Source organism: Schistocerca gregaria, chromosome 2 (genome assembly GCF_023897955.1).
Source record: "Schistocerca gregaria isolate iqSchGreg1 chromosome 2, iqSchGreg1.2, whole genome shotgun sequence".
Taxonomy (NCBI): domain Eukaryota; kingdom Metazoa; phylum Arthropoda; class Insecta; order Orthoptera; family Acrididae; genus Schistocerca; species Schistocerca gregaria.
This window is the reverse complement of record NC_064921.1, coordinates 779,666,723-779,690,988: the sequence shown is the minus strand read 5'-3', so window position 1 is coordinate 779,690,988 and position 24,266 is coordinate 779,666,723. Positions and strand designations below refer to the sequence as shown.

At 43.6% G+C, this 24,266-nt stretch overlaps 1 protein-coding gene across 3 annotated transcripts in view; it reads left to right on the top strand.

Moving 5' to 3' along the window:
- The window catches only part of LOC126335030 (actin-related protein 2-B), an 81,180-nt gene that overhangs the window by 47,343 nt on the left and 9,571 nt on the right, over positions 1-24,266 (top strand). For all 3 annotated transcript variants that reach the window (XM_049997876.1, XM_049997874.1, XM_049997875.1), the window contains one exon: positions 1,984-2,077. In XM_049997876.1, the coding sequence (XP_049853833.1) occupies positions 1,984-2,077 (94 nt within the window). The remainder of the gene's footprint in view (positions 1-1,983; positions 2,078-24,266) is intronic.

Sequence of the window (24,266 nt, the reverse complement as noted above, 5' to 3'; positions counted from 1 at the left end):
ATGAAGAAGTAGTCATTGAATCTGAACCAGACCATGGTAGTGGAATCTTTGTCAGCAGGTAGGATTATAAAGTTGGGATAAGTTTTAGGTGGTTGATTGTGGTTCTTTCTGCAGATGTAAGGTTAGCTTGCATGTTAGAGAGTGCGAGGAATGATGATTAGGCAGTGATTGATGTTGAGAAATTCTGAAATGTTAATGAAGGGTGGTATGGGGACAGTGGGATTGGATCACAATTGAATGGAGGAGTGAACTGCCTGAGGCAGGGTTATGCATTGGTTTTGGGTTGAGTCCAATTGGTAGGGTTGGTGACGAAAACGTATTTCCCCTGTAAGGACCAGGAGAAGGAGAGAAGGTCTTAAACAAGCCCAGCAGTTGGGAGTAGAAGGGAAGTCCTTAGTTGATTATTAGGTGCAGCAAGAAAGTAAGTTTCCCAGTGGTGCTTCCTTTAAAGTAGACGTATTTAACTGGGAAAATAGCATATGCACAACAGATCTATGACGTGACAGTCAAATGCTGTCCGGGCAGATCCTGCCTGGTGCCAGTACTACGGCAGCAGTGCCCTGAAATGACATGTCGTATTCACCCTCCCACCACCAGCAAAATAAGGTCCTTAATGCACAAAACATAGTACCCATTAAAATTTGTCAGAAATGGCAGATCATCATGAGTAAACAGATGGTGCATTACTGGTGTAGGCTTTTATCCAAAAGTCATCAAAGTGTCCCTGATGAAGAGTGCAGTGGGCGACTGTCCCTCATCAATGGTCACCTGGTTGAGCTGATGCGGCAGCGCATCCTGGAGGACTGTTGCTTCATGATTATGTAGCTCAGCAGCCATTTTCTGCTGATATCACGATCCTTGTTGCATGAAGTTGTCACTAAGCACTTACTGTTCAAGAAATTGTGTGCCAGGTGGACGCCAAAAACCTGATGCCCAAGCACAAATTGAAATTTTTTGGAGCAGCACCAACATTTCTGCGGCAGTATCACGATGACAGCAATGAGTTCCTCGATGGGATCATCACAGGAGATGATGTGGATTTCTCACTTGACCCTGAAAAGCGAGCAGCAGTCAATGCATTGGTGCCACAGTGGATCTCCAGTTAAGAAGAAATTCAAACAGACTGTTCAGTAAGGAATGTGCACAGTGTTCCAGGATAGGAAGGGAATTCTGCTCATTGACTTCATGCCCAGAGGTGAAACAGTGATGCTAACCGTTACTGTGAAATAATGCAACAACAACGATGTGCCATACAGAACAAGAGGTATGGAATGCTTATTGCAAGTGTTGTGCTGCTTCATGACAATGCTCATTCCCATACAGCTGGGAGCTGTTTGATTATCCATCATACAGTCTTACTTGTGCTCCCAGCAGTTCCTACCTTTCCTTGCACCTCAAGAAATTCCTCTCCTCTGGCCAGCATTTTGACGACAACAAAGAGCTAAAGACAGCTGTCACATGCTGGTTCCATTCACAAGCGGCAGACTATTTTTTTACTGGGGAATTTGCTTTGTGTATCTACTTCACATAATGTATGCAGGTCACAATTTTTCAGCAGTGATGCCTATAACCGTTTTCATGAATTGGTGCGCACTTTTGCTAGATGACAACTGCCAGGCTCTTTGATCTGCATACATTGGTTCTGTTTCTACAGACAGCACTAAATTCTGAGTTCATTAATCTACTCAGACAGACTTGTGAATGTTACTCAACCAGTCTAAAGGTAACTAGGAAGATACACCTGATTTTTTTGAAAATAATTTTCCCTGGATTTTCTGTTATTCCTACTGCGTCATTTTGGCCACTTTGGCTTTTTCTGAAACTGATTGCCTGATTGGTTTTTCACTGGTATCTAAGGATGTTGATGCTTTCAGTAAAAGTAAAATAATAAAATAAAAAAATCTCCAAAAAAATTATGCCAGTGTTCTTAAATTTCATATTCCAGAATCAGTTAATTAATATACTTATTAACTCTTGTTTCAGTTACCTGATGGCAGAGTTATTAAGGTTGGTGGTGAGAGATTTGAAGCACCCGAGGCTTTATTCCAGCCTCATCTAATCAATGTTGAAGGGCAAGGTAAGACATTGCATAATGAATTTTTATTTTTGGTACATGCACAACATGATCAGCAACATGTTTATGGTAAACAAAGCCACCACATTTGTAAAATGTGTTGATTGTACACGACACAAGTATCTCTGCACAGAATGGTTTTTGTAGTTCGTGACATAATGAGAAAGAATCTGGGGTAGGGCCATTCTTAACTGCCATTATGCATTTACAACACATATAAGCACTTGTCAGTGACCACTGTTTAGTGCAAATGTGCCCAGAAGGATGATGATGACGATGATAATGATGATGATGACACCTAGATCATTAAAATAATAAAACCTTATCAACCTCATGATATACTGGGTGACAGAGAACAGGATGTTTTTGAAATGGCTAGTATGATGCCACTTGTGTAGATAGTGGGGGAACCTGGTTCTAGAAGAGAGCAAAGATGCTGGAAACCATTGAGATAGTGAGACACGCATTGATTGGGAGCTCAGAGCGATCTACATGACACATACGTGAGTTAAGCCATGAGTTGGTGTGCACTGTTTTTGAGAAAAATTAACATTTCATCCATATAATATGGTGATTGTTCAGCAGCTGAAGGTAACAGATTATGAGCAATGAGAGAAGCTCTCCCTTCAAAGTGCTGCTTGAAGACAATGGAAATGCGATAATCGTCATGAGTGATAAGCTCATTGTCATTCGAGTGGGAAGGTTAAAGAGCAAAATTTGTACTACTGGGCTTCTGGGAATCCACATATCAGTCACAAAATACCACTCCATGCAGCTTGTGTAAGGGTGTGGTGTGAAATTAGCAATTTTGACATCATTGGCCCCTTTTTTCTCTTCTTCTTCTTCTTCTTCTTCTCCTACTCCTCTCTCTCTCTCACTTTCACTCTCATTCTCTCTTCTTTTCTTTTTCTTATGTTGTTACTGTGACAGTCAACACATTGAACATTACGTTCACTTGCTTAACACTTTTGCATTCTCATCTGTGATGGTAACATCTACACAAGAACAACTTTTATCTTAAACAAGATAGTGCCACCCCACAAACTTCACATCTATTTGTGGATGTGGTTCATTGCATGTTTCAGGGGGAGGGATTCATTTTCCATTTTGGTGATTTCCCGTGGTCTCCGGCATCCCCTGATTTAAGCACTTGTGACTTCTTTTTGTCAGGACACCTAAAATCCCATGTATATTTCCATAAACCCTGCACCTTGACTGATTTGTAGGAGACAAGTGGCAGCAATTGACCGTGAAATGTTGGATTGTGCTTACACTGGTTTTCAGCATAGTCTTCAAACCTGCATTCGAGAAAGGGGACACCACCTACCAGGCATTATCTTTCAGATGGCATGTAATTACAAAGATGTTGTAATAGTTTCACTTTTGCTTCACAAATTACATTCACTTAAACTCGTAATTCACAAGCCACCATATGGTGCGTGATGGAGAGTACTGTGTACAACTACTTGTCATTTCCTTTCCTGTTCCCCTTGCAAATAATGAGGGAAAAATGACTGTCTTTATGCCTCCGTATGAGCCCTAAGTTCTCTTATCTTCGTGGTCATGCAAAATGTACATTGGTGCCAGTAGAACCTTTCTGCAGTAAAAGTACTGGTTCTCTAAATTTTCTCAATTATGTTCCTCAAAAAGAACATCACCTTCCATCCAGGGATATCCATTTGAGTTCCCAAAACGTCCCCATAATACCTAAATGTTGTTCAAACCTATCAGTAACCAATCTAACAACCTGCCTCCGAATTTCTTCATTGTCTTCCTTTAATCTGACCTGGCGGGGATCTGAAACATTCAAGCAGTACTCAAGAATGGGTCACACAAGTGTTTATATGTGATCTCCTTTACAGATGGACCACAATTTCGTAAAATACTCCCAATAAACCAATGTTGACCATTCACCTTCCCTACTTCTGTCCTTATAAGCTCACTGCATTTCTTATTGCTTTGCAGTGCTACGCACATATATTTAAATGACATGATTGTGTCAAGCAGGACACTTTTAATACTGTATCTGAACATTACGGATTTCTTTTCCCCAATCGTCTGCATTAACTTAACATTTCTCTGCGTTGAGTTAGCTGCCATTCATCACACCATCTAGAAATTGTCTGTCATCTTGTATCCTCCTATAGTTACTTAACTTTAGACACCCTTCCTGCATACATTGTCATCAGCAAACAGCCGCAGGTTGCTGCCCACCCTGTCTTCCAGATTATTTATGTATATAGAGGAATAATAGCAGCCCTATCACATTTCCCTGGGGCACTCCTGATGATAACCTTGTCTCTGATGAACACTCGCCGTTGAGGACAACATACTGGGTTGTATTACGTAAGAAGTCTTTGAGCCACTCTCATGTTTGGGGTACTACTAGATATGCTTGGACCATCACTAACAGTCTTCAGTGGGGTGCCATGTCAAACTCTTTTTCGTGCTAGAGTATGGAACCATGCCCTTCACCCATGGTTCGCAGGATACCATTTGAGAAAACAGCAAGGTGAGTTTCACATGAGCTATGTTTCCTAACTTGTGCTGCTTTGTGGATAAAAGTTTTGCATCTTAAGGAAATTTTTTTATATTTATGAAATAGAAAGAAACTTCCACATGGGAAAAATATATTAAAAACAAAGATGCCAAGACTTACCCAGCGGGAAAGCGCCGGTAGACAGGCACAATAAAATAACACACACACACACACACACACACACACACACACACACACACACACACACACACACACACACACACACACACACAAAATTTCTAGCTTTCGCAACCAACAGTTGCTTCTTCAGGAAAGAGGGAAGGAGAAGGAAAGACGAAAGGATGTGGGTTTTAAGGGAGAGGGTAAGGAGTTATTCCAATCCTGGGAGCAGAAAGACTTACCTTGGGGGGAAAAAAGGATAGGTATATACTCACGCACGCACACGCGCACGCACGCACACATACAGACACAAGCAGACATATTTACAGGCAAAGAGTTTGGGCTGAGATGACAGTCGAGGCGGAAATGCAGAGGCAAAGATGATGTTGAATGACAGGTGAGGTATGAGTGGCCGCAACTTGAAATTAGCGGAGATTGAGGCCTGGTGGATAACGAGAAGAGAGGATATATTGAAGGGCAAGTTCCCATCTCCGGAGTTCGGATAGGTTGGTGTTGGTGGGAAGTATCCAGATAACCCGGACGGTGTAAACTGTGCCAAGATGTGCTGGCCATACACCAAGGCATGTTTAGCCACAGGGTGATCCTCATTACCAACAAACACTGTCTGCCTGTGTCCATTCATGCGAATGGACAGTTTGTTGCTGGTCATTCCCACATAAAAAGCGTCACATTGTAGGCAGGTCAGTTGGTAAATCACGTGGGTGCTTTCACACGTGGCTCTGCCTTTGATCGTGTACACCTTCCGGGTTACAGGACTGGAGTAGGTGGTGGTGGGAGGGTGCATAGGACAGGTTTTACACCGGGGGCGGTTAAAAGGGTAGGAGCCAGAGTGTAGGGAAGATGGTTTGGGGATTTCATAGGGATGAAGCAAGAGGTTACGAAGGTTAGGTGGACGGCGGAAAGACGCTCTTGGTGGAGTGGGGAGGATTTCATGAACGATGGATCTCATTTCGGGGCAGGATTTCAGGAAGTCGTATCCCTGCTGGAGAGCCACATTCAGAGTCTGATCCAGTCCCGGGAAGTATCCTGTCACAAGTGGGGCACTTTTGGGGTTCTTCTGTGAGAGGTTCTGGGTTTGAGGGGATGAGGAAGTGGCTCTGGTTATTTGCTTCTGTACCAGGTCGGGAGGGTAGTTGCGGGATGCGAAAGCTGTTTTCAGGTTGTTGGTATAATGGTTCAGGGATTCAGGACTGGAGCAGATTCGTTTGCCACGTAGGCCTAGGCTGTAGGGAAGGGACCGTTTGATATGGAATGGGTGGCAGCTGTCATAATGGAGGTACTGTTGCTTGTTGGTGGGTTTGATGTGGACGGATGTGTGAAGCTGGCCATTGGACAGATGGAGGTCAACGTCAAGGAAAGTGGCTTGGGATTTGGAGTAGGACCAGGTGAATCTGATGGAACCAAAGGAGTTGAGGTTGGAGAGGAAATTCTGGAGTTGTTCTTCACTGTGAGTCCAGATCATGAAGATGTCATCAATAAATCTGTACCAAACTTTGGGTTGGCAGGCTTGGGTAACCAAGAAGGCTTCCTCTAAGCGACCCATAAATAGGTTGGCATATGAGGGGGCCATCCTGGTACCCATGGCTGTTCCCTTTAATTGTTGGTATGTCTGGCCTTCTAAAGTGAAGAAGTTGTGGGTCAGGATGAAGCTGGCTAAGGTGATGAGGAAAGAGGTTTTAGGTAGGGTGGCAGGTGATCGGCGTGAAAGGAAGTGCTCCATTGCAGTGAGGCCCTGGACATGTGGGATATTTGTGTATAGGGAAGTGGCATCAATGGTTACAAGGATGGTTTCTGGGGGTAACATACTGGGTAAGGACTCCAGGCGTTCGAGAAAGTGGTTGAAGATGTTGATCTACAAAGGCAGAGATAAGTTCTGTGGGGGCTCGGGAACCAGCTACAATGGGGCGACCGGGATGTTTGGGTTTGTGAATTTTAAGAAGCAGGTAGAAGGTAGGAGTGCGAGGTGTCGGTGGGGTCAGGAGTTTGATGGAGTCAGGTGAAAGGTTTTGTAGGGGGCCTAAGGTTCTGAGGATTCCTTGAAGCTCCGCCTGGACATCAGGAATGGGATTACCTTGGCAAACTTTGTATGTAGAGTTGTCTGAAAGCTGACGCAGTCCCATACTCCCGACGATCAAGTACCACGGTCGTGGAACCCTTGTCAGCCGGAAGAATGATGATGGATCGGTCAGCTTTCAGATCACAGATAGCCTGGGCTTCGGCTGTGGTGATGTTGGGAGTAGGATTAAGGTTTTTCGAGAAAGATTGAGAGGCAAGGCTGGAAGTGAGAAATTCCTGGAAGGTTTGGAGAGGGTGATTTTGAGGAAGAGGTGGGTCCCGCTGTGATGGAGGACGGAACTGTTCCAGGCAGGGTTCAATTTGGATAGTGTCTTGGGGAGTTGGATCATTAGGAGTGGGATCAGGATTTTTTTTTATATTTAAATAGAAAAGATGTTCAAGAATTCCTTGGAAAAGATATGTTAATCATGTTGGTCTGTAATTTTACAGGGCCAGTATTTTACCTTTCTTACAACAGGAGTCGTCTGCACTTCTTTCCCTTTGCTTCAGACTTTGCACTGGGCAAGAGATTCACGATAAATGCATACTAAGTAAGGGGCCAATGCTGTGGAGTACTCCTTGTAAAAATGAATTGGGATATCATCCGCACCTAATGACGTTTTTCTTTTCAATGCCTAGGATGCCTATTAGTATGTCCTCCATACCAGACTATGTGCAATAGTTGAACAATCGTACGTTTGTAAGTGTATCCTGCACCAAAGATTTTTTAAACAAAAAAATTAAAGCTTTTACTATCTCCTGTTGCGACACCAGACTGGCCAATGAGTGACTGGATAGAAGCCTTTGACCCGCTGAGCAGCTTTATGTAGGACCAGGATTTTCTTGAGTTCTCTGCCAGGTCTATTACTAGAATATGATGGTGGTAGTTCTGTGCTTCGCCCATCAACCTTTTCACAGGCGCACTATCTATACACACTTTTGCATATTGTCATTTGTGCATTCTCCTTTAAAGCAAGAGTGTTGCGGTCTCCGCTCCCTCTGCAGTATTCAAATTTTGCTGTTGAACCACAGTGGATCTTTTATGTCTTTAATCCACTTACTTGGCACATATGTGCAATTTATAATCTTTTTAAACTTAGTCCATAATTCCTCTACGTCCTCCATACTGGAACTATGTGGGATGCTAACAGCTGCATATCTGCTCTTCCTAGCAGAAACACTGTCCTGGCCTTATTAACTTTAGCAGCCTTCATTGGTGTGTCATTATAAGTAATCCGAGTCTCTATACTTACGCTTTTGATAAGGCCAGACCTGTTTGTGGTTACAAGGTTGAAAATATTTCTGTTGCTTGTAGGTTATCTAATCATCTGTTAAAGACAGTTTCTGGAAAACATGTTCAAAAATACTTTAGAAGACTGCCTGTCTGTACCCGCTGCAGTGAATCTGTAGACATCCCTGTCTATACTTAGCAGGTTAACGTGCATGATATGGGTATTTCCACACTATGGAGCTTAAGAGTTTCTTTGAATGACTCTTAAGTCACAATGGAATCAGGTGGACAGTAAAGCTATCCAACAACTCCGTGATTCCACCAAGACCTGTTATACGAGTCCCAATAGCTTCGCAGTCACACTCAAATTTGACCGCAATAGAGAGAATGTTTTTGTCGACTACAGTGAACACTCTTCCTCTGGTGGCATCTAATCTGTCTTTCCAATCCGTATTCCATGACTCAATATATATCTCTGAGCTTTCTATTTCGTGTTTCAACCAGCTCCCTGTCCCAAAAATTGAGTGTGATAAATTCCTGGAGGGCAGTAAATTCTGGAACTTCATTACAATGTTTCAACAATTTTCTGATAACCTTTTGGTAATCAAAGTGTCATTACTCTGAACACGGTCTGGTTCTGCTATCTGCATGTCTCTTGAGTGTTCATCGCAGTACCTCAGAGTACCACCTAGCCTTAAAAAAATATCTGTTTGCTCCAGAAGTACTCCGCTACCCGAGTAGCTGCTTCCTTTGTGTAGCGTATTCCTGATCTGTCAAGGAGAGTCCTAAAATTCTGCACCAGAGGTATGTAGCCTTTGGATGAGAGCCTTCAATCGGCCTCAAATTAAAGGACCTCGAACAACTCTGGGAACTGTGCTGAAAATTGTAAGCTTTGCTCCACCATTCCGCTAGCTACTCATATGAACTTAACATGGTGTCAATGTGAGCCGCACCTGCTCTTTGCACGCACAATAGCCTCAGGTAAGGCTTCCATATTTCGGATTAGGCCCTCATGGCAGACCTACAGAGTGCACATTGGCTTTCTTTCTGATTCTGGGCTCTAGATGCTATTTTCTTAAGGGACTTTATGATGTGAATAATGTTGGAGCTCCTGGTAACTACCAAGCCCCTCCCCCACCTGCTTGCTGGGACCTTGTTGAAGTAGCAGCCATCTGCCCACTCACAAGGTGACTGGACAAGGCCAGAAGGGCTGATTCCAAATTGACACTTTGCCTTGAGCAGTGCAAACACATTACCACCCAACATTTGTGCTGTGGTGTGGGCAGATCCACCACGTTGGGTACACTGGGAGGTTCCTCAGCAGCAGACCCCATGGGCAAAAGAAGCCACACCTGAGGTGGCCCATGCAACACACCAGATCCCCCACCAAAGCTACTGTCTGAGGCAGCAGCTTGAAGACAGTGACTGTAGCCAAAAGTGCATCCAGCTGTTCACAAGCTGTGGCCAGCTCTTCCTATGTTCAAATGCAGCATGCACGCATCCTACCTATTCTAGCACAACTAAAGAAGTAAATTATAGAAGCTCTGAGAGAATCCTAAATATGCTACTTGCTACCATCCTGACATGTTACCAATGGAGGCTAACTTCTAATAAGTTGCGCTGCTGGCCAGTAAAAAAAAGTGACAACTGCACGAATCTACACTTCACAGTTACAAAAAAGCGAGATTACATGTCTTGATAGAAAAACACGCATGGAATTTAAGAGTTAAACTATGAAGAAAACACATACTGGTGCTTAACAGGCAAGAACTGGAGCCTGACTGCGTAATGTTGTTTTAAAAATGCCCAACTCCTCTGTCACTCAGTAGATGCTGTGGAAGCAAGATAACCCTTAGTGAGTAGCCCTGCAACCTTTAGTTGTATTGGACTTGCCAGGTATGCAGGGCTATGTATCGGTTGTCCAGAAAGCAATTCTCAAACTGGGGGGGGGGGGGGGGAGGGAGGGAGGGAGGGAGGGAGGGAGGGAGGGAGGGAGGGAGGGAGGGAGGGACACCCTTGGATTTCACAGTCATCCATATAACAGGCAATGACACCAAACCACAAGATATGTATGACTGATACAAAGTGTGTGTGTGTGTGTGGGGGGGGGGGGGGGGGGGGGGTTGCTGTTGGGCACCCTAATTCCATCGTCATCAGCCAGTCGGATGGATGCACATTTTGAAAGCTGCAATACACATCCGGTTAATAAGGATTCATAGATATTTCATCAAAAGCATCAGAAACTCAAGAGAGACTATAAAATAGTAACAAATGTGGGTCGTCTCGAGAATGTGTTTTTTACTACCAAGAGAGAACAGACCTTATTCGAAAAAGGCGCTACCATTTCATGTCACTGAAGACTTAGAAGTACTGCAAGACTTCCAAGCAGTTATGTAGCAGTTAGTGACATGTATACTGTGGAAATACCTTTTCATCAAACCAAACAGATCATTAACGGTAAACTATTGGATAATTCCTGATACCAAAAGAACTGCACAACCACCTCTCTACCAGCTCTGATGGACTAATAATCATTTATGAAAAAAGTATTAAAAGAAGAGTGGGAAAGAAAAGTTGTAATAGATATGGAAAATATTATGAAGAGAGTAAGTAGTGAGCTGAACTGTGTTCACCTCCAATACATTGTCACTGTGCGTACAATTAATAACAGGTTTCATGTGTAGAGCTTCCATCCTGTGAGCTCCCGACATTGCTGTGCAAGAGATGTGCATCTTACAGGAAATGTAACCAACTTGCACATGAAAATGGAACTGCGTTTTCAGCAACACATTGCTACTCACCATAAAGATGACACACAGAGCTCCGGACAGGCACAACGAAAAGACTGTTGTACATTGAGCTTTCGGCCAAAGACTTGGTTAAAACCCATTCCCACATCCTGTTCCTAAAATGCCGCCTAAACCATGAAATCTGCCCTCCCACCCCAACAGCCTAAGCATAAAAAACTTTTCTCTGGATCCCACTCCTCCTTTCAGAATGACCTCCACCATTTCAGATTCCGCCAGTCCCTGGCCCTCACAAACCTGGTACGGCAGAATACATCTCCATGCCACATGAATTCCAGAAGCAGCTCTGATCCCTTTCAAGGTGCTGCTACATACAATCCCTACTACATACATCACATTTCTGACATTCAATCTCCAGCACCTGGAAGGGAGTTCCAGATACCACCTCCATAAGTTATCCAACCTGTTGACATGGTACTGCTGTCTTAGGATACCACTTGCCAATCCCTATTCTACTCACAGTGTTCCTCCTTGGCAACCCCTCAGAGCACCCAAACCCTGCCTAGCTGTCTTTTTCAACTTGTCACATCTTCCAAGATCTCTGCAAACACTCCACTAAAATACAATATTGCATTGCCTGTGTTAAAGGATACTTTTCACTCCTCACCTATTGCCTTAACAAAAACACTACAAGCTGTTGTTGTTCGGATAGTGGCCCATGTTGACATCACAATGTGCTCTGTGTACTTACCAACACATGAGCCTCTTTGATAGTGGGGTCCTCACTCATTTTCTTGATGAACTACCCCAATTGTTTCTCCGTTTGGAGGACTTCAATGCACACAGTGCGCTATGGGGCTCTTAACACCACATGCCCCAAGGGTCGGGTATATGAGGATATGCTACACACAACAGATCTTATACTGCTGAACATGGGTCAAGCCACACATTTGAACAGTGCTTCAGGTTTGTCTGCAGCCATAGACCTCTCCTTCTGCTCGCCTGCTCTTGGGGACATTGCTCATTGGGCAGTGGACGATGACCTTCATGGTAGTAACTATTTCCCAATCCGGATCCCTCTGTCTGATGGAGCAGATCCTGAAATAAAGCCACCAAGATGGTTATTCAAGAAGGCTAACTGGATGCTTTACAGGCAGTTAGCTGTTTTCGAGCAATGTGACGGCATCCAGGACTGAGTGGATCACATTACAGCTGTGATTCACCATGCAACTGGATCATCCATCCAAAAGTCTATGGAAGTGCCTAGGAGGCGACCTGCCCCTTGGTGGAATGATGTGTGTCATCTTGCATTTAGGAACAGGAGGGCAGCAATGCGCAGATTCAATTGATTCCCTACAGATGAGAATCTTGCAAACTTTCGAATGGGGCATGCAAAGGCAAGGAGAATAATTCGGAAGAGTAAGCAGAGGTCTTGGCGAGAGTTCCTGAACTCCATCAATAGGTCCACGCCTGCATGTACAGTATGGGAAGCCATTAGGAGGAGCTCAAGGCACAACTCTTGACCGCTGATAGCAGCTGTACGAATACAGGGGTCTCTTGTAACATCGACAATGGGTATAGTTCAGACAATGGCTGAATCATATAACTCCATTACAGCCGATTCCTGCCAGGATCCCATCTTCCGTCAATATCGGGAGGCACAGGAGCCACCAACATGGAAGAGTACAACCAGCCTTTCTGTGGAAGCTGGATTCTTCATTGTCAGTGTCTTGTGATATGACCCCTGGAAACAACCTGTTAACCTACAGCATGGACCCCAAGACCTATGACTGACACATTTAAGGATGTTTAAGGCCTTGAGACATCTCAGTTTCAGTTGGACCAATGGTCGAAGGAAGTCCTCCTTCAGCTCTTCAATAAAATTTGGATAACTGGCGACTTTCCCAACTTGTGGAAGGCATCTATTTTAATCCCAATTTTCAAACCAGGAAAGGATCGGACAGACCCTGGTAGTTACCATAGTATTAGCCTGACAAGCTGCGTAGGAAAGACACTGGAGCGTATGGTCAATCGGTGCCTAGTGTGGGTTCTGGAAACCAGGTCCCTACTCAGTCCCTCCCAGTGTGGGTTCAGGAGGTATCGCTCCACTCTCGATAACCTGATCCTGCTCGAAGCTGCAATTCAACAAGCTTTCCTTTGTAAGCAACACCTTATCAGTGTTTTCTTCGATTTGGAAAAGGCCTAAAACACTACCTGGAGGCATAATATTTTGTCGCAGCTCCATCAGTGGGGATTCCGTGGACGTATACCGACCTTCATAGGGTCCTTTCTCTTGGACAGATATTTTAGCTACAGGCTTGGGAATGTCTTGTCTGCCCGTTTTAAGCAGGAGAATGGTGTCCCTCAAGGGAGTGTCTTAAGTGTCACAGCTTTCACCATAGCAACCAATAGTATTACAACCACAGTGCGACATCCAGTACTGTGTTCCTTATTTGTGAACGACTCCTCTATCTTCTGTGCATCCTCCAGCCTCACCACGGCTACTCGGCAATTGCAACTGACTATCAGGCGGTCTCGCACCACAGGTTTTAAATTCTCATTAGAGAAAACAGTTTGTGTTGCTATTGTTCCCACTGTCTGTTTAATTTGCCCATTTTAAAACTGGGGGACACCGATCTCACTTTTAAAGAAAAGGTGAAGTATCTGGGTCCTACCTTTTATGAGAAGTTAACATGGTTACCATATATTAAAGAACTGAGACTGAGATGTCTCAAGGCATTAAACATCCTTAAAGGTGTCAGTCATAGGTCTTGGGGAGCCGACAAAGCATGTTGGCTCCAACTTTATAAGGCCTTTGTGCTGACTCCGGGTTGAATACGGATGCCAGATTTATGGGTCAGCAAGGCCTTCATACCTTAAAATGCTGGATACAGTTCACCACGAGGGTATTAGGCTATCAACAGGAGCCTATCGCATGAGCCCTGTTGTTTGTTAGTGTGCTGTTAGTTGTGTGCTGAGGCTGGTGAGCCTCCGCTGTCTATTCGACGTCTTCTTCTCGTGGTACGCCCAGCATATAGGGCATTGTCCATTCTTAATTCACCAGCATCCAGTTATGTTGTTCAGCCACCACTGGAACGGCTGTTTGATCATCAACCACAAGCGACACGGCCATTTTGGATCTGTGCAAGGGAGAGCCTTGAATTACTACAGGTGGGGGGCATTAAGGTCCAAAGCCAGGGGTAGAGTAGGGCATCCCCCTGGCAACTACCAAGGCCTAGATTGCTTTCAGAACTGACTACTTACAAGAAGCTTTGTACCCCAGACCATGCTTTTTAAAATAAATTTTATGAAATTTTACGTAGCCACCTAGATTTTATTACCGTCTACACAGATGGTTCTAAGCAAGGAGATGTTTTCGGTTGTTCTGTCGTGTTCCCCGACACAGTCCTCAGGATAGGGCTCCCAGAGCAGTTTTCAGTTTATTATGTGGAATTGTTTGCTATCCTTAGGGCAATGAAGCAGATGAGATGGCGCCATGACAAAAAAATTATCATCTGCCCCGATTCTCAAAGTGCCCTTCTCACTGTTGGACAGATGTACCCAGCAGATCGGATGGTGCAACAAGTGCAGGACACTCTCCTTCTCTTGTACAGGCAAAACAAGGAAATCATTTTTTGCTGGTTTCCAGGGTACATAGGCATCCAGGGAACGAACTCACTGATGCTGCTGCTAAGGAGGCTTGCTCCCTTCCTCCTCCTGCCCGCTGTTCAGTCCCTCTGCGGGCTGTCATTTAATTTGTGATTAGGAAGATCATATGTTGGTGGGAGTCCCAGTGGCTGGTAGTGAGGAACAATAAACTACATTCCATTTAGACTTAAGTGTGACCATGTATCACCTCCTCTTGCTCGCGACGGTGTGAAGAAGTAGCACTTACTCGGCTTAGAGTGGGACATTATCCACTGACACATGGCTTCCTCGTATATTGGGAGGAGCCCCCAGTATGTCAGAGATGCTGGACACGTGTCAGTGCAACATCTGAGTGTGTTTTATATGACGGTCTGAGGGTTGAACTGGGTCTCCCACAGGATCTTCCCTCTATTTTAACTGATAATGAGGCAAGTGTTGTTCGTGTCTTAAAATTTTGTGTGGTGTGAGATCTTAATGTATCACAAAGTGACTGGATCACGTATTACTTCTAAGTCGTCATCCAGTTTCATCATCATAATCATCATCAAGAAAGATACAATGTTCCTTTGGAAATGTTTGCATGTTCAAAGGAACAGGCACTGTGGTGACTACAGCCATTATGCAATGCATTCGTAGTTGCAAATATGAACAGCCGTCAGCTGTATGTACTCGACTAAAATCCAGAGGTGAAACAATCCCTAAACACTGTTGTTAACCTTTCCACCAAAATCCTAAGCCCCAACAGAAGTTTGTCCTATCCAAAGGCCTTACTTAAATTTGGGTGTGGGACTGAAAGTATGTTGGGCTTGTGAAGACCTACTCTCCTTCTGTTGATACCTGCAGTGGAAACATTTCCTTGCCACCTATTCCTCCAACCAAAGCCAATCAAATCTCAACATTGAATCTTGCCTCTCCCAGTTTGTACTATCATCCAACTATAATCAACTATAATCATCCCCACTCTCACCTAACCACCCCCTGGTCACCTTCCAGGAATTCCTTACCTCAAACTTGGCCTCATGATGCTTTTCCAGCTCCCTTCTTAAGAACACCATTCTTTCAGCACAGCAGTGTACAGTTTCAAAACAGACCCTGACCTTATCATCCTACTTCCATACCAATCTGAACTGGAGCAACTGAACCGTATCCTTCACCAGGGCTTTGATTATGTCATAGTACCCTGAAATGAGGGACATCCTACCCAGAATACTTCCCACCCTTCCTAAAGTGGTCCGTCACCCACCAAAGCTACACATCATCTTAGTCCATCCTTACGCCATTCACACTCCCAACCTGTTGCCACAAGGATCATATCCTTGTGGAAAATCCAGATGCAAGACCTGCCCAATCCACCCAGCCAGCACTTCCTATACCAGTCCTGTAACCGGCTTATCCTATCCCATCAGAGGCTGGGCAACCAGTGAAAGCACCTGTACTATATGCCAGGTCTGTTGCAACCATTGCACAGCATTTTATATTGGTATGACTACCAGCCAGCTGTCCATCAGTTTCCTTAGACACCTCCAAACTGTGACCAAGAGCGAAGTGGACCACTCTGGGGCACAGCATGCAGCTGAACATAACATACTGGATTTCAAGGGCTGCTTCACAACCCAGGCAATCTGGATCCTTCACTCCAACGCCAGCTTCTTGGAACTGTGCAGATGAGAGTTACCCTTAAAACACATTTTGTGTTCACAAAATTATCCTGTCCTCACCCTCCAGTAATGTATTGTCACCACACCCTCCACTCTACAGTTGCCATCCCTTTGCCCTCTCTCTTCCTCCCTATTCATGTCCCCTCACACTCAGCATGCGCCCTTCTCTGCCGACAAACCCACCTATCATTTCCCCGTTTCTGTTCCTCTCCTTTTCACTCCCCTTCCCCTACCCCTCCTCCTCCTCCTCCTCCTCCTCCTCCTCCCACCACCATAGCCTCCCAACTTTGCACCTAACACCCTTGTCCTACTGCTACCTACTCCCTGCATGCCCTGCCAGACAGATTTTCCAACCTGTACTTTCCATTGTTCAAACTGTGTTTTTAGTCTTGCAAGTGTGTGCACAATCTGGACAAATAAACAGCTTGGAGTAGATAAAACGCTATACTTTAACAGAACATGTAGTCCTCCTAATGGAAAACACTATTATGCTGGGAATTGTGCATATGGTGTAATGTTACCCCTTTTACAGAATTTGACCATGATAAATGAATGTAGGACCTTTCTGTACCAAGTTCATTGAGTAGTTTGTCTAGTGGTTTTGTGGTCAAAAGTCTATCTAGGCAAAGAAATGGTAAAGTCTCACAAGGGGAAGGCCTCAGACACAGCCAACCGAGTCAGCTCAAATTTGGCAGCTCCCTTGTGTACAACCCAAAACGAAAGGCTCCAAGATATTGTGGCTCGACACCCTCCTGTTTTTGAGAAAATCACCCCTAAAAGTTGTGAAGAGTAACCGTCTCAAAATACATGGGATTGATAAATAATCATAAATAGAGCATTTTTCATCATCAGGTATGGGGTCCACAAATGTGTACGTTTCCAGAAATCAAGGAAAGAAACTCTTAAAATTGCCCTTTATGTATCCACTTGGTAAACACCTTTTGCCGAGAGTGCCGATAAGGCAATGGCCGATGTAACTGGCTGGGAAGGGGATAACCCTGGATCAAATCTCGAGGAAACCTAGCGGATGTTATTCTTCTCATTTGCATTTTTCCTTATCTCAATTGATAGGGGTAGGAACGTTATTAAAGTATGTTGTTGTTGTTGTTGTTGTTGTTGTTGTCTTCAGTCCTGAGACTGGTTTGATGCAGCTCTCCATGCTACTCTATCCTGTGCAAGCTTCATCATCTCCCACCTACTGCAACCTACATCCTTCTGAATCTGATTAGTGTATTCATCTCTTGGTCTCCCTCTACGATTTTACCCACCACACTGCCCTCCAATGCTAAATTGGTGATCCCTTGATGTCTCAGAACATGTCCTACCAACCGATCCCTTCTTCTGGTCAAGTTGTGCCACAAACTTCTCTTCTCCCCAGTTCTATTCAATACTTCTTCATTAGTTATGTGATCTACCCATCTAATCTTAAGCATTCTTCTGTAGCACCACATTTCGAAAGCTTCTATTCTCTTCTTGTCCAAACTATTTATCGTCCATGTTTCACTTCCATACAGGGCTACACTCCATACAAATACTTTCAGAAATGACTTCCTGACATTTAAATCTATACTCAATGTTAACAAATTTCTCTTGCCATTGCCAGTCTACATTTGATATCCTCTCTACTTTGACCATCATCAGTTATTTTGCTCCCCAAATAGCAAAACTCCTTTACTACTTTAAGTGTCTCATTTCCTAATCTGATTCCCTCAGCATCACCCGACTTAATTTGACTACATTCCATTATCCTCGTTGTGCTTTTGTTGATGTTCATCTTATACCCTCCCTTCAAGACACTGTCCATTCCGTTCAACTGCTCTTCCAAGTCCTTTGCTGTCTCTGACAGAATTACAATGTCATCAGCGAACCTCAAAGTTTTTATTTCTTCTCCGTGGATTTTAATACCTACTCCGAATTTTTCTTTTGTTTCTTTTACTGCTTGCTCAGTATACAGATTGAATAACATCGGGGAGAGGCTACAACCCTGTCTTACTCCCTTCCCAACCACTACTTCCCTTTCGTACCCCTCGACTCTTATAACTGCCATCTGGTTTCTGTACAAATTGTAAATAGCCTTTTGATCCCTGTATTTTACCCCTGCCACCTTCAGAATTTGAAAGAGAATATTCCAGTCAACATTGTCAAAAGCTTTCTCTAAGTCTACAAATGCTAGAAACGTAGGTTTGCCTTTCCTTAATCTTTTTTCTAAGATAAGTCGTAAGGTCAGTGTTGCCTCACGTGTTCCAGTGTTTCTACGGAATTCAAACTGATCTTCCCCGAGGTCGGCTTCTACTATTTTTTTCATTCGTCTGTAAAGAATTCGTGTTAGTATTTTGCAGCTGTGGCTTATTAAACTGATTGTTCGGTAATTTTCACACCTGTCAACACCTGCTTTCTTTGGGATTGGAATTATTATATTCTTCTTGAAGTCTGAGGGTATTTCGCCTGTTTCATACATCTTGCTCACCAGATGGTACAGTTTTGTCATGACTGGCTCTCCCAAGGCCGTCAGTAGTTCCAATGCAATGTTGTCTACTCCCGGGGCCTTGTTTCGACTCAGGTCTTTCAGTGCTCTGTCAAACTCTACACGCAATATCATATCTCCCATTTCATCTTCATCTACATCCTCTTGCATTTCCATAATATTGTCCTCAAGTACATCGCTCTTGTATAGACCGTCTATATACTCCTTCCACCTTTCTGCTTCCCCTTCTTTGCTTAGAACTGGGTTTCCATCTGAGCTCTTAATATTCATACAAGTGGTTGTCTTATCTCCAAAGGTCTCTTTAATTTTCCTGTAGGCAGTATCTATCTTACCCCTAGTGAGATAAGCCTCTACATCCTTACATTTATCCTCTAGCCATCCCTGTTTAGCCATTTTGCACGTCCTGTCGATCTCATTTTTGAGACATTTGTATTCCTTTTTGCCTGCTTCATTTACTGCATTTTTATGTTTTCTCCATTCATCGATTAAATTCAATATTTCTTCTGTTACCTAAGGATTTCTACTAGCCCTCGTCTTTTTACCTACTTGATCCTCTGCTGCCTTCACTATTTCATCCCTCAAAGCTACCCATTCTTCTTCTACTGTATTTCTTTCCCCATTCCTGTCAATTGTTCTCTTATGCTCTCCCTGAAACTCTGTACAACCTCTGGTTCTTTCAGTTTATCCAAGTCCCATCTCCTTAATTTCCCACCTTTTTGCAGTTTCTTCAGTTTTAATCTACAGGTCATAACCAATAGATTGTGGTCAGAGTCCACATCTGCCCCTGGAAATGTCTTACAATTTCAAACCTGGTCCCTAAATCTCTGTCTTATCATTATATAATCTATCTGATACTTTTTAGTATCTCCAGGGTTCTTCTGTGTATACAACCTTAAACCAAGTGTTAGCTATGATTAATTTGTGCTCTGTGCAAAATTCTACCAGGCGGCTTCCTCTTTCATTTCTCAGCCCCAATCCATATTCACCTACTATGATCCTTCTCTCCCTTTTCCTACTGTCGAATTCCAGTCACCCATGACTATTAAATTTTCGTCTCCGTTCATTGCCTGAATAATTTCTTCTATCTCGCCATACATTTCATCAATTTCTTAGTCATCTGCAGAGCTAATTGGCATATAAACTTGTACTACTGTAGTAGGTGTGGGCTTCGTATCTATCTTGGCCACAATAATGCGTTCACTATGCTGTTTGTAGTAGCTTACCCGCATTCCTATTTTCCTATTCATTATTAAACCTACTCCTGCATTACCCCTATTTGATTTTGTGTTTATAACCCTGTAGTCCTCTGACCAAAAGTCTTGTTCCTCCTGCCACCGAACTTCACGAATTCCCACTGTATCTAACTTTCACCTATCCATTTCCCTTTTTAAATTTTCTAACCTACCTGCCCGATTAAGGGATCTGACATTCCACGCTCCGATCCTTAGAACGCCAGTTTTCTTTCTCCTGATAACGACATCCTCTTGAGTAGTTTCCGCCTGGAGATCTTAATGGGGGACTATTTTACCTCCGGAATATTTTATCCAAGAGGACGCCATCATCATTTAATCATACAGTAAAGCTGCATGCCCACGGGAAAAATTATGGCCGTAGTTTCCCCTTGGTTTCAGCCGTTCGCAGTACCAGCACAGCAAGGCCGTTTTGGTTATTGCTAAAAGGCCATATCAGTCAATCATCCAGACTGTTGCCCTTGCAACTAATGTAAAGGCTGCTGCCCCTCTTCAGGAACCACACGTTTGTCTGGCCTCTCAACAGATACCCCTCTGTTGTGGTTGTACCTACGGTACGGCTATCTGTATCGCTGAGGCACGCAAGCCTCCCCACCAACGGCAAGGTCCATGGTTCATGGGGAGTAAATCAAAAAGAAATGATACGAGGTGCATTCAAGTTCTAAGGCCTCCAATTTTTTTTTTCTCCGGACTGGAAAGAGATAGAAACGTGCGCATTGTTTTAAAATGAGGCCGCGTTAATTGTCAGTACGTCCCAAAGATGGCAGCACCATACGGCAGATGGAATTTTACTGCCAGCGGCGAGAATGAGAACTGTTTTAAATACTTAAAATGGCGACGTTTTCCTTACTTGAACAGCATGCAATCATTCGTTTTCTGAATTTGCGCGGTGTGAAACCAATTGAAATTCATCGACAGTTGAAGGAGACATGTGGTGATGCAGTTATGAATGTGTCGAAAGTGCGTTCGTGGGTGCGACAGTTTAATGAAGGCAGAACATCGTGTGACAACAAACTGAAACAACCTCGGGCTCGCACAAGCTGGTCTGACAACATGATTGAGAAAGTGGAGAGAATTGTTTTGGGGGATCGCCGAATGACTGTTGAACAGATAGCCTCCAGAGTTGGCATTTCTGTGGGTTCTGTGCATACAATCCTGCATGACGACCTAAAAATGCGAAAAGTGTCATCCAGGTGGGTGCCACGAATGCTGACGGACGACCACATGGCTGCCTGTGTGGCATGTTGCCAAGTAATGTTGACGCGCAACGACAGCATGAATGGGACTTTCTTTTCGTCAGTTGTGACAATGGGTGAGACATCGATGCCATTTTTCAATCCAGAAACAAAGCGCCAGTCAGCTCAATGGAAGCACACAGATTCACCGCCACCAAAAAAATTTTGGGTTACTGCCAGTGCTGAAAAAATGTTGGTGTCCATGTTCTGGGACAGCGAGGGCGTAATACTTACCCATTGCGTTCCAAAGGGCACTACGGTAACAGGTGCATCCTACAAAAATGTTTTGAAGAACAAATTTCTTCCTGCTCTGCAACAGAAACGTCCGGGAAGGGCTGCGCGTGTGCTGTTTCACCAAGACAACGCACCCGCACATCGAGCTAATGTTACGCTACAGTTTCTTCGTGATAACAACTTTGAAGTGATTCCTCATGCTCCCTACTCACCTGACCTGGCTCCTTCTAACTTTTGGCTTTTTCCAACAATGAAAGACGCTCTGTGGCTGCACATTCACCAACCGTGCTGCTATTGCCTCAGCGATTTTCCAGTGGTCAAAACGGACTCCTAAAGAACCCTTCGCCGCTGCCATGGAATCATGGCGTCAGCGTTGTTGAAAGTGTGTACGTCTGCAGGGCGATTATGTCAAGAAGTAAAGCCAGTTTCGTCGATTTTGGGTGAGTAGTTAATTAGAACAAAAATCGGAGGCCTTAGAACTTAAATGCACCTCGTAAAAAGGTAGGCAAATAAATTTCTCAAACTTCTTGGGATAGTAAACAAGTAAAATGTTACTTCTGGTCACTTTACAATGGCTCTTCCAGTCGCTGTTACGTGTCCTCACTTTTCCTCAAACAACTATATGGATGGTACTTGTCATATAAACATTAGAAACAAACGTACTTGCGGCACCAAGAACATCTAATGAATGCAATCTTTCGACAGATAACACTGTTCCTTCCAAAGAGAAGGTGGAAAACAAACTTTGTTTACATTTTTTAAAAATGTCTTTTTCGGGAATTAATTTTGATGCGTACCATGCATACGATATCATTGCCTGAAAAAGTGGTGCTGAAAGTTCCTTGTGAATTATGCTGTGAGTAGTTATTGCATCCATGTGTTTGTGCAATTCCCACTGGGTTTCCAGAAGCCCACTGCAATTCTGAAGCCTCAAAATAAAAGTTTTAACCTGGGAGTAGAAATAAAAAGCACACGGCTGGCATACAGCTGTGCAGTTTGGGGATATTACTTTTACCGTGCCCGTCGGTTGACCCTCTTCATCTGTGAACATGGTGTCATACATTACAGTATTAGTTTGTGCACCCTAGGAATCCAATATTAGCCAAATTTTGTTATCAGCAGTGTATGGTTTTAAAACACTCTCAAGAAATGTTGTGTAAATCGCTTTTGCTAGTTTCCCAGGTTTGGAGCAAGTAGTGTTAACATTTTTCAACGAGTCGGTTAAGCGATTGAGCTCTTCTGTAACCTGAGGATCAAATGTAACATTCATCTCCTGTAAACACAGGAAAACCTTAGGCAACAGTTTTCCAGAGGCTGTGATGGCATATTGCGCCAAGTATGAATGTGTTAGTTTTTTTACTACCAGTTGCGACAAGGGTTCATTTTTTCCTCCTTTATACGATAACGTGCGTCGAATGTTCACCCAATATTCATGTGCTGTTCGACCGGTGTTCATCATGTAATCACGATTAAAACTGGTAACAGGTGATGCCTGAGATAATGATACAGCAAATGTAAAACCTTTATTGGTATTATATGGAAGCACTGCAGCTGCAGCCCACTCCTGGAGTATTCTCGTTATGACAACAAGATTTGACAAATCCGTCTTGCTTCCACTTATTTATCACCTGGTTTGTGTAGTAATTTGTCACTCCTGTAACAACATTATTTTCCCACGATTTTAGGGTCTTCTTCCTTTTGAGGGCTATTGTTGCTCCACTCTTTTGCAGTATTTCTAGATTCCAATTTGGATGATTCCTGGCTAGCACTACCGACTTTACTTTTACTTCAAGAGGTATAGTGCCATAGTTCAATTGTTTAGTAACCGGTTCATAATACTCATTGGGTACAGATGAAGCACAGATTGCCTGTGACGTGAACATTTTCAAAGTGGAACATTTTGTGATTCACTATTCGTGACTTATTCCACTGAATCACCTTCTGCTTCGCCTTCATGGTATAGTTCCTCAGTACCAACAAAAGTCATTTTGTTAATCAGCTCCAAAAATCACTTGACAATGGCCACTCCTATCAATCTGGAATGCTGAGAAATAGAACTGCCTGCTTCTGGTAATGCATTGATAATATGACCGTCTCGCAATGCTTTCACGCATCAAAACACAGTGTCAGTAACTTCCCACTTGACATAGTCTGTGACAGGCTCCCAACTATATATTTCTACAGTGATCAAAGGGTACATCCTCCATTATTCAGATTATGCAACTGAAAGATATGACACAACAAACTATAACTAGTTAGTATGGGATAAACAGAAAAGCTAATTACTACAAACTACATACAGTACAAGTCGTTTGTTACTTATGGAAGATCACTGTGTTTTTTTCACAAAAAGTATTTTATTTGGCGATTAACGATGAAAAATCATTAGATGTATTGTCGAGGTTTGCGACAGCCTAATGACGGAGAACAACTCTTTCTGATTGAATTCTGTAAGGTTTGTGCTGGACACCCTCACTCTTCGAGGTTCGCAACTGTGATATGATGAACAGACAACCAGTACAACATAACTCTCCCCGCGTGCATTCTGTCCCATGCCTCGCTGTAAACAAGCATAGTGCGATTGGCTGTCTGTGGTCTCTCATGAGGAATTCACACCACTCTTACTCAGTGTTGTTTTCATGTGACAAGGCTTAAAAGTTTAATTCTTTACTATTATTATTCCACGTTGAGTTGAGTGCCTTATTAACCTTCCTATCTCCACGAATTCTGATAAGAAAATCTTCAGTTCAAAAAATGAAAACGGTACAGTTTCATCAAGATTCGATCCAATTTGATGTGCTTCCCAGCCAGTTACCTTGGCCGTTGTGCTATCCCCTCCCCCCCTTTCCCGTTCTTGTTGATCCCTTCCCTCTGTTTTTTTATTACAGAGACCGGCTAGCGCTCTGACCGAACACTCTGGGCTACCGTGCCGGCATTATTGGCACGCTCAGCGAAAACCTTTTACCACG